This window comes from Danio aesculapii, chromosome 6 (genome assembly GCF_903798145.1).
Source record: "Danio aesculapii chromosome 6, fDanAes4.1, whole genome shotgun sequence".
NCBI lineage: Eukaryota > Metazoa > Chordata > Actinopteri > Cypriniformes > Danionidae > Danio > Danio aesculapii.
The window spans coordinates 60,207,911-60,220,108 of NC_079440.1; the positions used below are offsets into that span (position 1 = coordinate 60,207,911).

The 12,198-nt window shown below is 34.0% G+C and overlaps 1 protein-coding gene across 1 annotated transcript in view; it reads left to right on the top strand.

Moving 5' to 3' along the window:
- The window catches only part of necab3 (N-terminal EF-hand calcium binding protein 3), a 102,152-nt gene that overhangs the window by 63,863 nt on the left and 26,091 nt on the right, over window positions 1-12,198 (top strand). Inside the window, exons 4-6 of the mRNA XM_056460637.1 lie at window positions 847-872; window positions 5,537-5,634; window positions 9,480-9,616. Coding sequence (XP_056316612.1) covers window positions 847-872; window positions 5,537-5,634; window positions 9,480-9,616 — 261 coding nt within the window. The remainder of the gene's footprint in view (window positions 1-846; window positions 873-5,536; window positions 5,635-9,479; window positions 9,617-12,198) is intronic.

Genomic DNA, 12,198 nt, shown 5'->3' on the forward strand with positions numbered 1-12,198 from the left:
ATAATTTAGTATGCATATAGTTATTTATTGTTTGTGTGTGTGTGTGAGTGTGTATAATGTGTAATGCTGGACAACAAAGTTGAGGATCCAAATGCCGTATTTATTCAACAGCGAATGGTCAGGCAGGCAAAGGTCAAACACAGGAGCAATCAAGTACACACAGATAAAGCAAAAAGAGTAGTCGGGTCACAGGCAAAGAGGTCGGTCCAGGCACCAAACTACATAAACAATGAAACAAAGCAAGGGTCTAGCATGGCAAGGCAAGGCAAGGCAACTGGAAAAGGTGTGTGTGAGGTGCATGACAGGATTTGTAGTCCATATGGTGATGGGATTGTAGTCCGAGTGAAAGTGAATGATTCCCAGGGATCAACAAGCCTGGATAGCTGGTGATTGTGACAGTGTGTGTGTATTTGTGTGTGCATGAATGCATGTGTGTGTGTTTGCGTGTGTGTGTGTCACATTTACATGACTTTAGCACACATGCTGTGTTTGAAGGGTTTTCAGATGGCATTAAACTGCATTAAAGTGCGGATCTGAGTTTGTAGAAGTCATAAGGTGTGGAAGTGTGGAATATATCTGCTATGCTGGTTTTTCCCCATTAATGAGATCATTACGTCTGCGAGTCTCCATCTGTGAATTATCACCTCAGCCCGCCATGCTAACACTAGCCAGCATAATTGGAGTGTTTACAGTAGATATGAAAGAAGAGTTGAAGCTGTGGACGAACCCACACAATCTACACGCTAATGACACCGCTTCCAGATCCTTGACTCTCATCCAATTCAATTAAACCTTTTATTATTATTCTCATAACTCACTTTATTCTCTTTCCTCTTTCCTTTCCAGCAACCTCGATACAGACAAACTATCAGGTAGGTGTGGATTAATTCCTTTCAAATATCTCACAGCAAATAAGTGAAGTTTATTTATGAACTAATTTCAAGAGGATCATGTGATTATGATTGACTACGGCTGGTCCCGCATTAGCTAACACATGATGACCAATCAGATGAATCCACTAATCAAATGAATCCATTTCCTTACCTTAGTCATCTGCGTCTTGAAGAATCCCCCCATCCATCCTGATTCCTCCCCCTATTCCCTAGCATTATTCAGGGGTATGGGTGGCATGGTGGCTCAGTGGTTAGCACTATTTCCAGGAATGTTTTATTTCTGGAGAAAGAAGTTTTTAATTACGTTCAAACCATTTTAAGCTCAATATTATTAGTCCCCTTAAGCAATATTTGTTTTGCATTGTCTACAGAACAAACCGCTGTTATACAATGACAATGGGGCACTGCTCCAGACTTCTGTCTAATAAGAAGCCTTGACATGTCACAGGGAGCTGGATGCTTGTAGATGTTGTGAAATATATTAAAGATAAACTGTTCAGTTCTGGTATGCAGAGAAGGGTTGCAGAAAGAGGAAGTATGTTTGGGTACAAGAGCCTGCAGAATGACTGATAATAAATAATAGATCTATCTATCTATCTATCTATCTATCTATCTATCTATCTATCTATCTATCTATCTATCTATCTATCTATCTATCTATCTATCTATCTATCTATCTATCTATCTATCTATCTATCTATCTATCTATCTATCTACAGTAACTCTATCTATCTATCTATCTATCTATCTATCTATCTATCTATCTATCTATCTATCTATCTGTCTGTCTGTCTGTCTGTCTGTCTGTCTGTCTGTCTGTCTGTCTGTCTGTCTGTCTGTCTGTCTGTCTGTCTGTCTATCTATCTATCTATCTATCTATCTATCTATCTATCTATCTATCTACAGTAACGGTATCCATCCATCCATACATCCATCCATCCATCCATCCATCCATCCATCCATCCATCCATCCATCCATCCATCCATCCATCCATCCATCCATCCATCCATCTATCTATCTATCTATCTATCTATCTATCTATCTATCTATCTATCTATCTATCTATCTATCTATCTATCTATCTATCTACAGTAACGGTATCCATCCATCCATCCATCCATCCATCCATCCATCCATCCATCTACCTATCTATCTACAGTAACTATATCTATCTATCTATCTATCTATCTATCTATCTATCTATCTATCTATCTATCTATCTATCTATCTATCTATCTATCTATCTATCTATCTATCTATCTATCTATCTATCTACAGTAACGGTATCCATCCATCCATCCATCCATCCATCCATCCATCCATCCATTTACCTATCTATCTACAGTAACTATATCTATCTATCTATCTATCTATCTATCTATCTATCTATCTATCTATCTATCTATCTATCTATCTATCTATCTATCTATCTATCTATCTATCTATCTATCTATCTATCTATCTATCTATCTACAGTAACTCTATCTATCTATCTATCTATCTATCTATCTATCTATCTATCTATCTATCTATCTATCTATCTATCTATCTATCTATCTATCTGTCTGTCTGTCTGTCTGTCTGTCTGTCTGTCTGTCTGTCTGTCTGTCTATCTATCTATCTATCTATCTATCTATCTACAGTAACGGTATCCATCCATCCATCCATCCATCCATCCATCCATCCATCCATCCATCCATCCATCCATTTATCTATCTATCTATCTATCTATCTATCTATCTATCTATCTATCTATCTATCTATCTATCTATCTATCTATCTATCTATCTACAGTAACGGTATCCATCCATCCATCCATCCATCCATCCATCCATCCATCCATTTACCTATCTATCTACAGTAACTATATCTATCTATCTATCTATCTATCTATCTATCTATCTATCTATCTATCTATCTATCTATCTATCTACAGTAACTCTATCTATCTATCTATCTATCTATCTATCTATCTATCTATCTATCTATCTATCTATCTATCTATCTATCTATCTATCTATCTATCTATCTGTCTGTCTGTCTGTCTGTCTGTCTGTCTGTCTGTCTGTCTGTCTATCTATCTATCTATCTATCTATCTATCTATCTATCTATCTATCTACAGTAACGGTATCCATCCATCCATCCATCCATCCATCCATCCATCCATCCATCCATCCATCCATCCATCCATCCATCCATCCATCCATCTATCTATCTATCTATCTATCTATCTATCTATCTATCTATCTATCTATCTATCTATCTATCTATCTATCTATCTATCTATCTATCTATCTATCTGTTGACAGTAACTCTATCTATCTATCTATCTATCTATCTATCCATCCATCCATCCATCCATCCATCCATCCATCCATCCATCCATCCATCCATCCATCCATCCATCCATCCATCCATCCATATATCTATCTACAGTAACTATATCTATCTATCTATCTATCTATCTATCTATCTATCTATCTATCTATCTATCTATCTATCTATCTATCTATCTATCTATCTATCTATCTATCTATCTATCTATCTATCTATCTATCTATCTATCTATCTATCTATCTACAGTAACTCTATCTATCTATCTATCTATCTATCTATCTATCTATCTATCTATCTATCTATCTATCTATCTATCTATCTATCTATCTATCTATCTATCTATCTATCTATCTATCTATCTATCTACAGTAACTCTATCTATCTATCTATCTATCTATCTATCTATCTATCTATCTATCTATCTATCTATCTATCTATCTATCTATCTATCTATCTATCTATCTATCTATCTATCTATCTATCTATCTATCTATCTATCTACAGTAACGGTATCCATCCATCCATCCATCCATCCATCCATCCATCCATCTACCTATCTATCTACAGTAACTATATCTATCTATCTATCTATCTATCTATCTATCTATCTATCTATCTATCTATCTATCTATCTATCTATCTATCTATCTATCTATCTATCTATCTATCTATCTATCTATCTATCTATCTACAGTAACTCTATCTATCTATCTATCTATCTATCTATCTATCTATCTATCTATCTATCTATCTATCTATCTATCTATCTATCTATCTATCTATCTATCTATCTATCTATCTATCTACAGTAACGGTATCCATCCATCCATCCATCCATCCATCCATCCATCCATCCATCCATCCATCCATCCATCCATCTACCTATCTATCTACAGTAACTATATCTATCTATCTATCTATCTATCTATCTATCTATCTATCTATCTATCTATCTATCTATCTATCTATCTATCTATCTATCTATCTATCTATCTATCTATCTATCTATCTACAGTAACTCTATCTATCTATCTATCTATCTATCTATCTATCTATCTATCTATCTATCTATCTATCTATCTATCTATCTATCTATCTATCTATCTATCTATATATCTATCTATCTATCTCATTCTATCTATATCATTCTATCTATCTATCTATCTATCTATCTATCTATCTATCTATCTATCTATCTATCTATCTATCTATCTATCTATCTATCTATCTGTCTATCTGTCTGTCTGTCTGTCTGTCTGTCTGTCTGTCTGTCTGTCTATCTATCTATCTATCTATCTATCTATCTATCTATCTATCTATCTATCTATCTATCTATCTATCTATCTATCTATCAAGAGCCAAAGGACTGCAGAATGACTGATAAGTGACGTTACTCCACCAAAACTCCACCTGTTAATATCAGTTGTGTATATATGCTGGAGTCAGGGAAATGTAAGTTAGTTGTGAACCTCCTGAATGTAATTCTTGTATTGCATTGGGGTAACGTAACCCAGAGCTCTGTCCTCAAATTATTCATTTGTATCTAATAAATTACTAATATTTTTGACATTGAAGAAAACCCTCTCCTGACCTTTTTTATTGAACACGCGTGGAATTGGCAAAATATTCCAACAATATATATAAAATATATTTTATTTTATTTCAGTCAGCATTTATTTTATTTCTAGCATGGTTTAGATTTTGTCTTTTTATGACTATAGTATTGTATGCATTCATGCATGTTGTTGAGCTAATATTAGCCCTTTACTTATAAATGCATGAACATGAAAGTGAATAATTAATTGTAAATTGTAAAGTCAGATGAGGTTCTGGATATAAAAAATCTATTTTATATGAGTGCATTTATTTTTAAGTTGTTTTATGGCTTAATACTGTTATTAAAGCACCTTCCTGAGATCTCCATGGGGAAAAACATTCATATGAAAAAGTACCAGTGCCAATAAAACACTGCCTGCTGACTGTTGTTCAATATATTTAGTACAGAATATAAAGATGTGATCTAAAACACAGTCAGCTCAGAGTCCAGTGGGTAAAAATGAGCGTATTAAATGACCAATAATAAGCTGAAAGCTTCCTGTCTCCAAAACAGCATATAAATAAATCACAGGCTCATATAAGCTGATATCCACACAAACACTGACAAGCCACAAACACCAGTTCATGAGCAGATTGTGGTAAAATGATCTTTAAAGGCACAGAAACACAGCTGAAAGTCCACTAGAGAAACAATATGATGCATATTTTAGATTCTGATGTTCAGTTCCTGCTGTTTTTTCATTGCAGATTATTTTTCTCAGCATCTTGGAGAATATCTGGACGTTCTGTCAGCATTAGAGAAACTCAATGTCGCCGTCCTGAAGGCCATGGACAAGACCAAGGAGGTAAACCAGGCTTATTATTATTCCCAGAATTAAATTAATACAGTTAAATTTGTTAACTGAAACTGAAACTGAAACAAAATAATTAATAATTTAATTTAATTTAATTTAATTTAATTTAATTTAATTTAATTTAATTTAATTTAATTTAATTTAATTTAATTTAATTTAATTTAATTTAATTTAATTTAATTTGTTCATTTTCTTTTCGGCTTAGTCCCTATTAATCAGGGGTCACCACAGCGGAATGAACCGCCAACTATTCCAGCTTATGTTTTTATGCAGCAGATGACCTTCCAGCCGCTACCCAACTCTGGGAAACACACATACACCACGACCAATTCAGTTTATTCAATTCCCCTATAGCGCATGTGTTTGGACTGTGGGAAAACCAGAGCACCAGAGGAAACCCACGCAAAGACGGGAAGAACATGCAAACTCCATACAGAAATGCCAACTGACCCAGCCAGGGCTCGAACCAGCAACCTTCTTGCTGTAAGATGATTGTGCTACCCATTGCGCCTAATTTCATTTCATTTTGTTTTATTTCATTGAATAGTCCCAGTGATATTTTAGTAGCCAGCACTTAAATTAGAGTTTGTATTGGTGGAATTTGATTCCTATGTTTGATTTCATTTAAATTTTTATTAATTAATTTAAATTATTTAAATTAATTTAAAGTTTTATTTTTTTTGTACTTTTGCATTTTTGCATTGTATTATTTTTTTTTATTTACATTTTTTTAAATTACCTTTAGTATAACATGTTGAACTAAATGAACAGTTTTCGTACATACGTACTTATAAATTAACTAGAAATGTTGGGTTTAGTTTCTTTGCTAGTTTAATTTTATTTTTGGTTAATCATAACAATCATATCACAAAAATATAATATAAAATATGTTAATTTAAAAATAATAGTGTAATAAAATAATAATAATAATAAAAATAATAATAATAATAATAATATTAATAATAATAATAAATAATACACTATATCTGTTGCGGCTGGAAGGGCATCTGCTGTGTAAAACATGTGCTGGATAAGTTGGCGGTTCATTCTGCTGTGGCGGTCACCAGGGGCGTCGCTAGACCCAATTCACTGGGGCATGTGCCCCAGTAAAATCTCCAGTGCCCCAGTAAATGCATTGAGATATGATTTACTTCATATGCAAGTGTATTTATTAAGAGTGGTAATTCCGAAATAAAGACGTTTTTCTCTATGTGCAACCGAACCAACGCTGGTAAAAGCAATGTAATCAAAAAGCAAACTGACGCATCTCCGCGCGTGTGCGCAGAGAACGCGCAGCTCTTCTTCTGAGAGTCCCGGTAGTAAACATGCGCACCAAAAAAGCAGGCTACCTGCTTGTTACGCGCCGCTCATGCGTTGTAAAACCGGCATAAAAGCCTTTTTTGTTTTGCAAGTGGACAAAACTAAAGTTTAAACAATATGACGGTGATCTTACTAAGCATGCCTCCTCATAGATTTTTTGTATGAAGCAAAAAGGAGGGATGACGAGTCAGGGAGGTAAGACTTAAACCTAATTCTCTGCCATGTGTCAAGTCTAAGACGACAGATAATTCTATAACACATCTGTTTTTGTATTTTATTGAACTGTCTATAGAATTTCATTCAAATAAAATTAATATTTATGCAAAAGTAATTTCTTAAATGATCTCAGCATATCACTCCAGTTGTCTTAACATTGTTTTCCAGTTACATTTAAGATTATTTAGAAGAATAATTGTATAATAGTAAGAATACTTTTATTTATAGTAAATATAATATACATATGTATGTATATATATATATATATATATATATATATATATATATATATATATATATATATATATATATATATATATATACTATAAATAAAATATATACTATAAAATATATACTAAAATATACACTATATATATACAGTGTATTTATATAGATAGTGTATTTATATAGATAGTGTATTTATATATATATATATATAGTTTATTTATATATATATAGTGTATTTGTATATATATATATATATATAGATTGGAGAGATTGGCGAGGGAAGGGGGTACGTGCCCCAGTAGAGCTTTATGTCTAGCAATGCCCCTGGCGGTCACTGATTAATAAAGGGACTTAGCTGAAAATAAAAATAATGAATGCACTAAACTGAAATAAAAATTAAGTTATATGGTAAAATATATGGCGATGCAGTGGCACAATAGGTAGTGCTATCGCCTTACAGCAAGAAGGTCGCTGGTTCGACCCTTGGCTGGGACAGTTGGCATTTCTGTGTGGAGTTTGCATGTTCTCCCTGCGTTCGCTTGGGTTTCCTCCGGGTGCTCCGGTTTCCCCCACAGTCCAAAGACATGCGGTACAGGTGAATTGGGTAGGCTAAATTGTCCGTAGTGAATGAGTGTGTGTGGATGTTTCCCAGAGATGGGTTGCGGCTGGAAGGGCATCCGCTGCGTAAAACAAATGCTGGATAAGTTGGCGGTTCAATCCGCTGTGGCGACCCCAGATTAATAAATAGACTAAACTGAAAAGATTATTATACCCTCTCGTTTGCCCTTATTTCTCATGTGTTTGTAATATATTTAATTCATAATTCCCTTATTGTTTAAATATGAACTATAGTGTGTAGAGACAGTTTTCTGCTTTATTTGTACTGTAGATTTTTTGAAACGGATGATGATGCCATGTGATTTTTCATCATGACTGCTGTAACTTTGAGCCCCAAAGTGTCTGGCTGTCCGGCTTGACGGCTTCGTTTTCAACTCCGCCCCCGCCTGTGCTCAGCTAATCTCATTGATCACCGGCTGCAGCCATGGTTTAAGTCGAACGCACCTATTGCAAAAAAGAAAACAAACACAAAACACCACAAAACATACGTGAAATGTAACACAAGATTTTTGTAGCGTGATATACAACACCAACACAGACAATATAGCACTGTAAACTATTACATATATCAATAAAAGTCACTTTTTTTAAAACATTTCATGGTTAAAAGTTGTTGTAAGAAAGATCAAGATCCCATAATGCAATTCAAAAGCATTAATAAATGAGGAAAAAAAAACATTCATTCATTTTCTTTTCGGCTTAGTCCTTTTATTAATCAGGGGTCGCCACAGCGGAATGAACCGCCAACTTATCCAGCATTTGTTCTATGCAGCGGATGCCCTTCCAGCTGCAACCCATCACTGGGAAACACACTTATTCACACACACTATGGACAATTTAGCCTACCCAATTCACTGCATGTCTTTGGACTGTGGGGGAAACCGGAGCACCCGGAGGAAAGCCACGCCAACGGAGGGAGAACATGCAAACTCTACACAGAAACGCCAACTGATCCAGCCGAGGCTCAAACCAGCGACCTTCTTGCTGTGAGGCGACAGCACTACCTACTGCGCCACTGCGGCGCCCAAAATAAAAGCATGAATCACAAAATATGGAAAACTGCTAATTGACGAATATTTTTACATATCATTATAATATTAAATAGTTAAAATAATCAATATATCTTTAGTGTTTGTGTTGACTGAATATCTCAGGAGTTCTGCTGCTTTCTTATAGTGTGTGGAAGACATCAGTAATCATCTCAGACATGCAGACGATCTGTTTGCTTATTATAGAGTGGGCTTTAATTCATTTTTCAGCCGGGCATTATTCGTTTGGATGTTTCCTGAGTGCTTCATCAGCAGTCGGCCAGTAGTGTGTGTCGTGTTTAATTCTGTGTTGATGAGCAGGAACACTGCAGGACCAAACACAGAGTGACGTTCAGCAGATGCGGAGGTGAAGAAATCAGCGGTTGTGTGTTGATTCTGCATCACTGCGAGTGTTTTCCTCCACAGGACTACCAGGGGTCATCAGTTCTGGGTCAGTTTGTGACCCGTTTCATGCTAAGGGAGACGTCCAGTCAGCTGCTGTCGCTCCAGATGTCCCTGCAGTGCGCAATGGAGGCGGTGGAGGCGCAGAGCAGCACCACTCCGTCAGTAACACGCACACACGTGCACATATACATGCACGTTTACACACCCACGTGCTTATACATACCCACATACACACACATGCACATTTACACACCCACATGCACATACACACACATGCACATTTACACACCCACATGCACATACACACACATGCACATTCATTTCTTCATTTATTTTCCTTCAGCTTAGTCCCTTATTTATCAGGGGTCACCACAGCAGAGTGAACCACCAACTATTCCAGCATATGTTTTACACTATGTTTACAATATGTTCTATCTATCTATCTATCTATCTATCTATCTATCTATCTATCTATCTATCTATCTATCTATCTATCTATCTATCTATCTATCTATCTATCTATCTATCTATCTATCTATCTATCTATCTATCATTCTGTCTATCTATCTATCTATCTATCTATCTATCTATCTATCTATCTATCTATCTATCTATTTATCTATCTATCTATCTATCTATCTATCTATCTATCTATCTATCTATCTATCTATCTATCTATCTATCTATCTATCTATCTATCTATCTATCTATCTGTCTGTCTGTCTGTCTGTCTGTCTGTCTGTCTGTCTGTCTGTCTGTCTGTCTGTCTGTCTGTCTGTCTATCTATCTATCTATCTATCTATCTATCTATCTATCTATCTATCTATCATTCTGTCTATAGTTCTATCCATCTATCTATCTATCTATCTATCTATCTATCTATCTATCTATCTATCTATCTATCTATCTATCTATCTATCTATCTATCTATCTATCTATCTATCTGTATATACTTCTATCTATCTATCTATCTATCTATCTATCTATCTATCTATCTATCTATCTATCTATCTATCTATCTATCTATCTATCTATCTATCTATCTATCTATCTATCTATCTATCTATCTATCATTCTGTCTATCTATCTATCTACCTATCTATCTATCTATCTATCTATCTATCTATCTATCTATCTATCTATCTATCTATCTATCTATCTTTCTATCTATCTATCTATCTATCTATCTATCTATCTATCTATCTATCTATCTATCTATCTATCTATCTATCTATCTATCTATCTATCTATCTATCTATCATTCTGTCTATAGTTCTATCTATCTATCTATCTATCTATCTATCTATCTATCTATCTATCTATCTATCTATCTATCTATCTATCTATCTATCTATCTATCGATCTATCTATCTATCTATCATTCTGTCTATCTATCTATCTATCTATCTATCTATCTATCTATCTATCTATCTATCTATCTATCTATCTATCTATCTATCTATCTATCTATCTATCTATCTATCTATCTATCTATCATTCTATCTATCTATCTATCTATCTATCTATCTATCTATCTATCTATCTGTCTGTCTGTCTGTCTGTCTGTCTGTCTGTCTGTCTGTCTGTCTGTCTGTCTGTCTATCTATCTATCTATCTATCTATCTATCTATCTATCTATCTATCTATCATTCTGTCTATAGTTCTATCCATCTATCTATCTATCTATCTATCTATCTATCTATCTATCTATCTATCTATCTATCTATCTATCTATCTATCTATCTATCTATCTATCTATCTATCTATCTATCTATCTATCTATCTATCTGTATATACTTCTATCTATCTATCTATCTATCTATCTATCTATCTATCTATCTATCTATCTATCTATCTATCTATCTATCTATCTATCTATCTATCTATCTATCTATCTATCTATCTATCTATCTATCATTCTGTCTATCTATCTATCTACCTATCTATCTATCTATCTATCTATCTATCTATCTATCTATCTATCTATCTATCTATCTATCTATCTATCTATCTATCTATCTATCTATCTATCTATCTATCATTCTGTCTATAGTTCTATCTATCTATCTATCTATCTATCTATCTATCTATCTATCTATCTATCTATCTATCTATCTATCTATCTATCTATCTATCTATCTATCTATCTATCATTCTGTCTATCTATCTATCTATCTATCTATCTATCTATCTATCTATCTATCTATCTATCTATCTATCATTCTGTCTATAGTTCTATCTATCTATCTATCTATCTATCTATCTATCTATCTATCTATCTATCTATCTATCTATCTATCTATCTATCTATCTATCTATCTATCTATCTATCTATCTATCTATCTATCTATCTATCTATCTATCATTCTGTCTATCTATCTATCTATCTATCTATCTATCTATCTATCTATCTATCTATCTATCTATCTATCTATCTGTCTGTCTGTCTGTCTGTCTGTCTGTCTGTCTGTCTGTCTGTCTGTCTGTCTGTCTGTCTATCTATCTATCTATCTATCTATCTATCTATCTATCTATCTGTCTGTCTATCATTCTGTCTATCTATCTATCTATCTATCTATCTATCTATCTATCTATCTATCTATCTATCTATCTATCTATCTATCTATCTATCTATCTATCTATCTATCTATCTATCTATCATTCTGTCTATAGTTCTATCCATCTATCTATCTATCTATCTATCTATCTATCTATCTATCTATCTATCTATCTATCTATC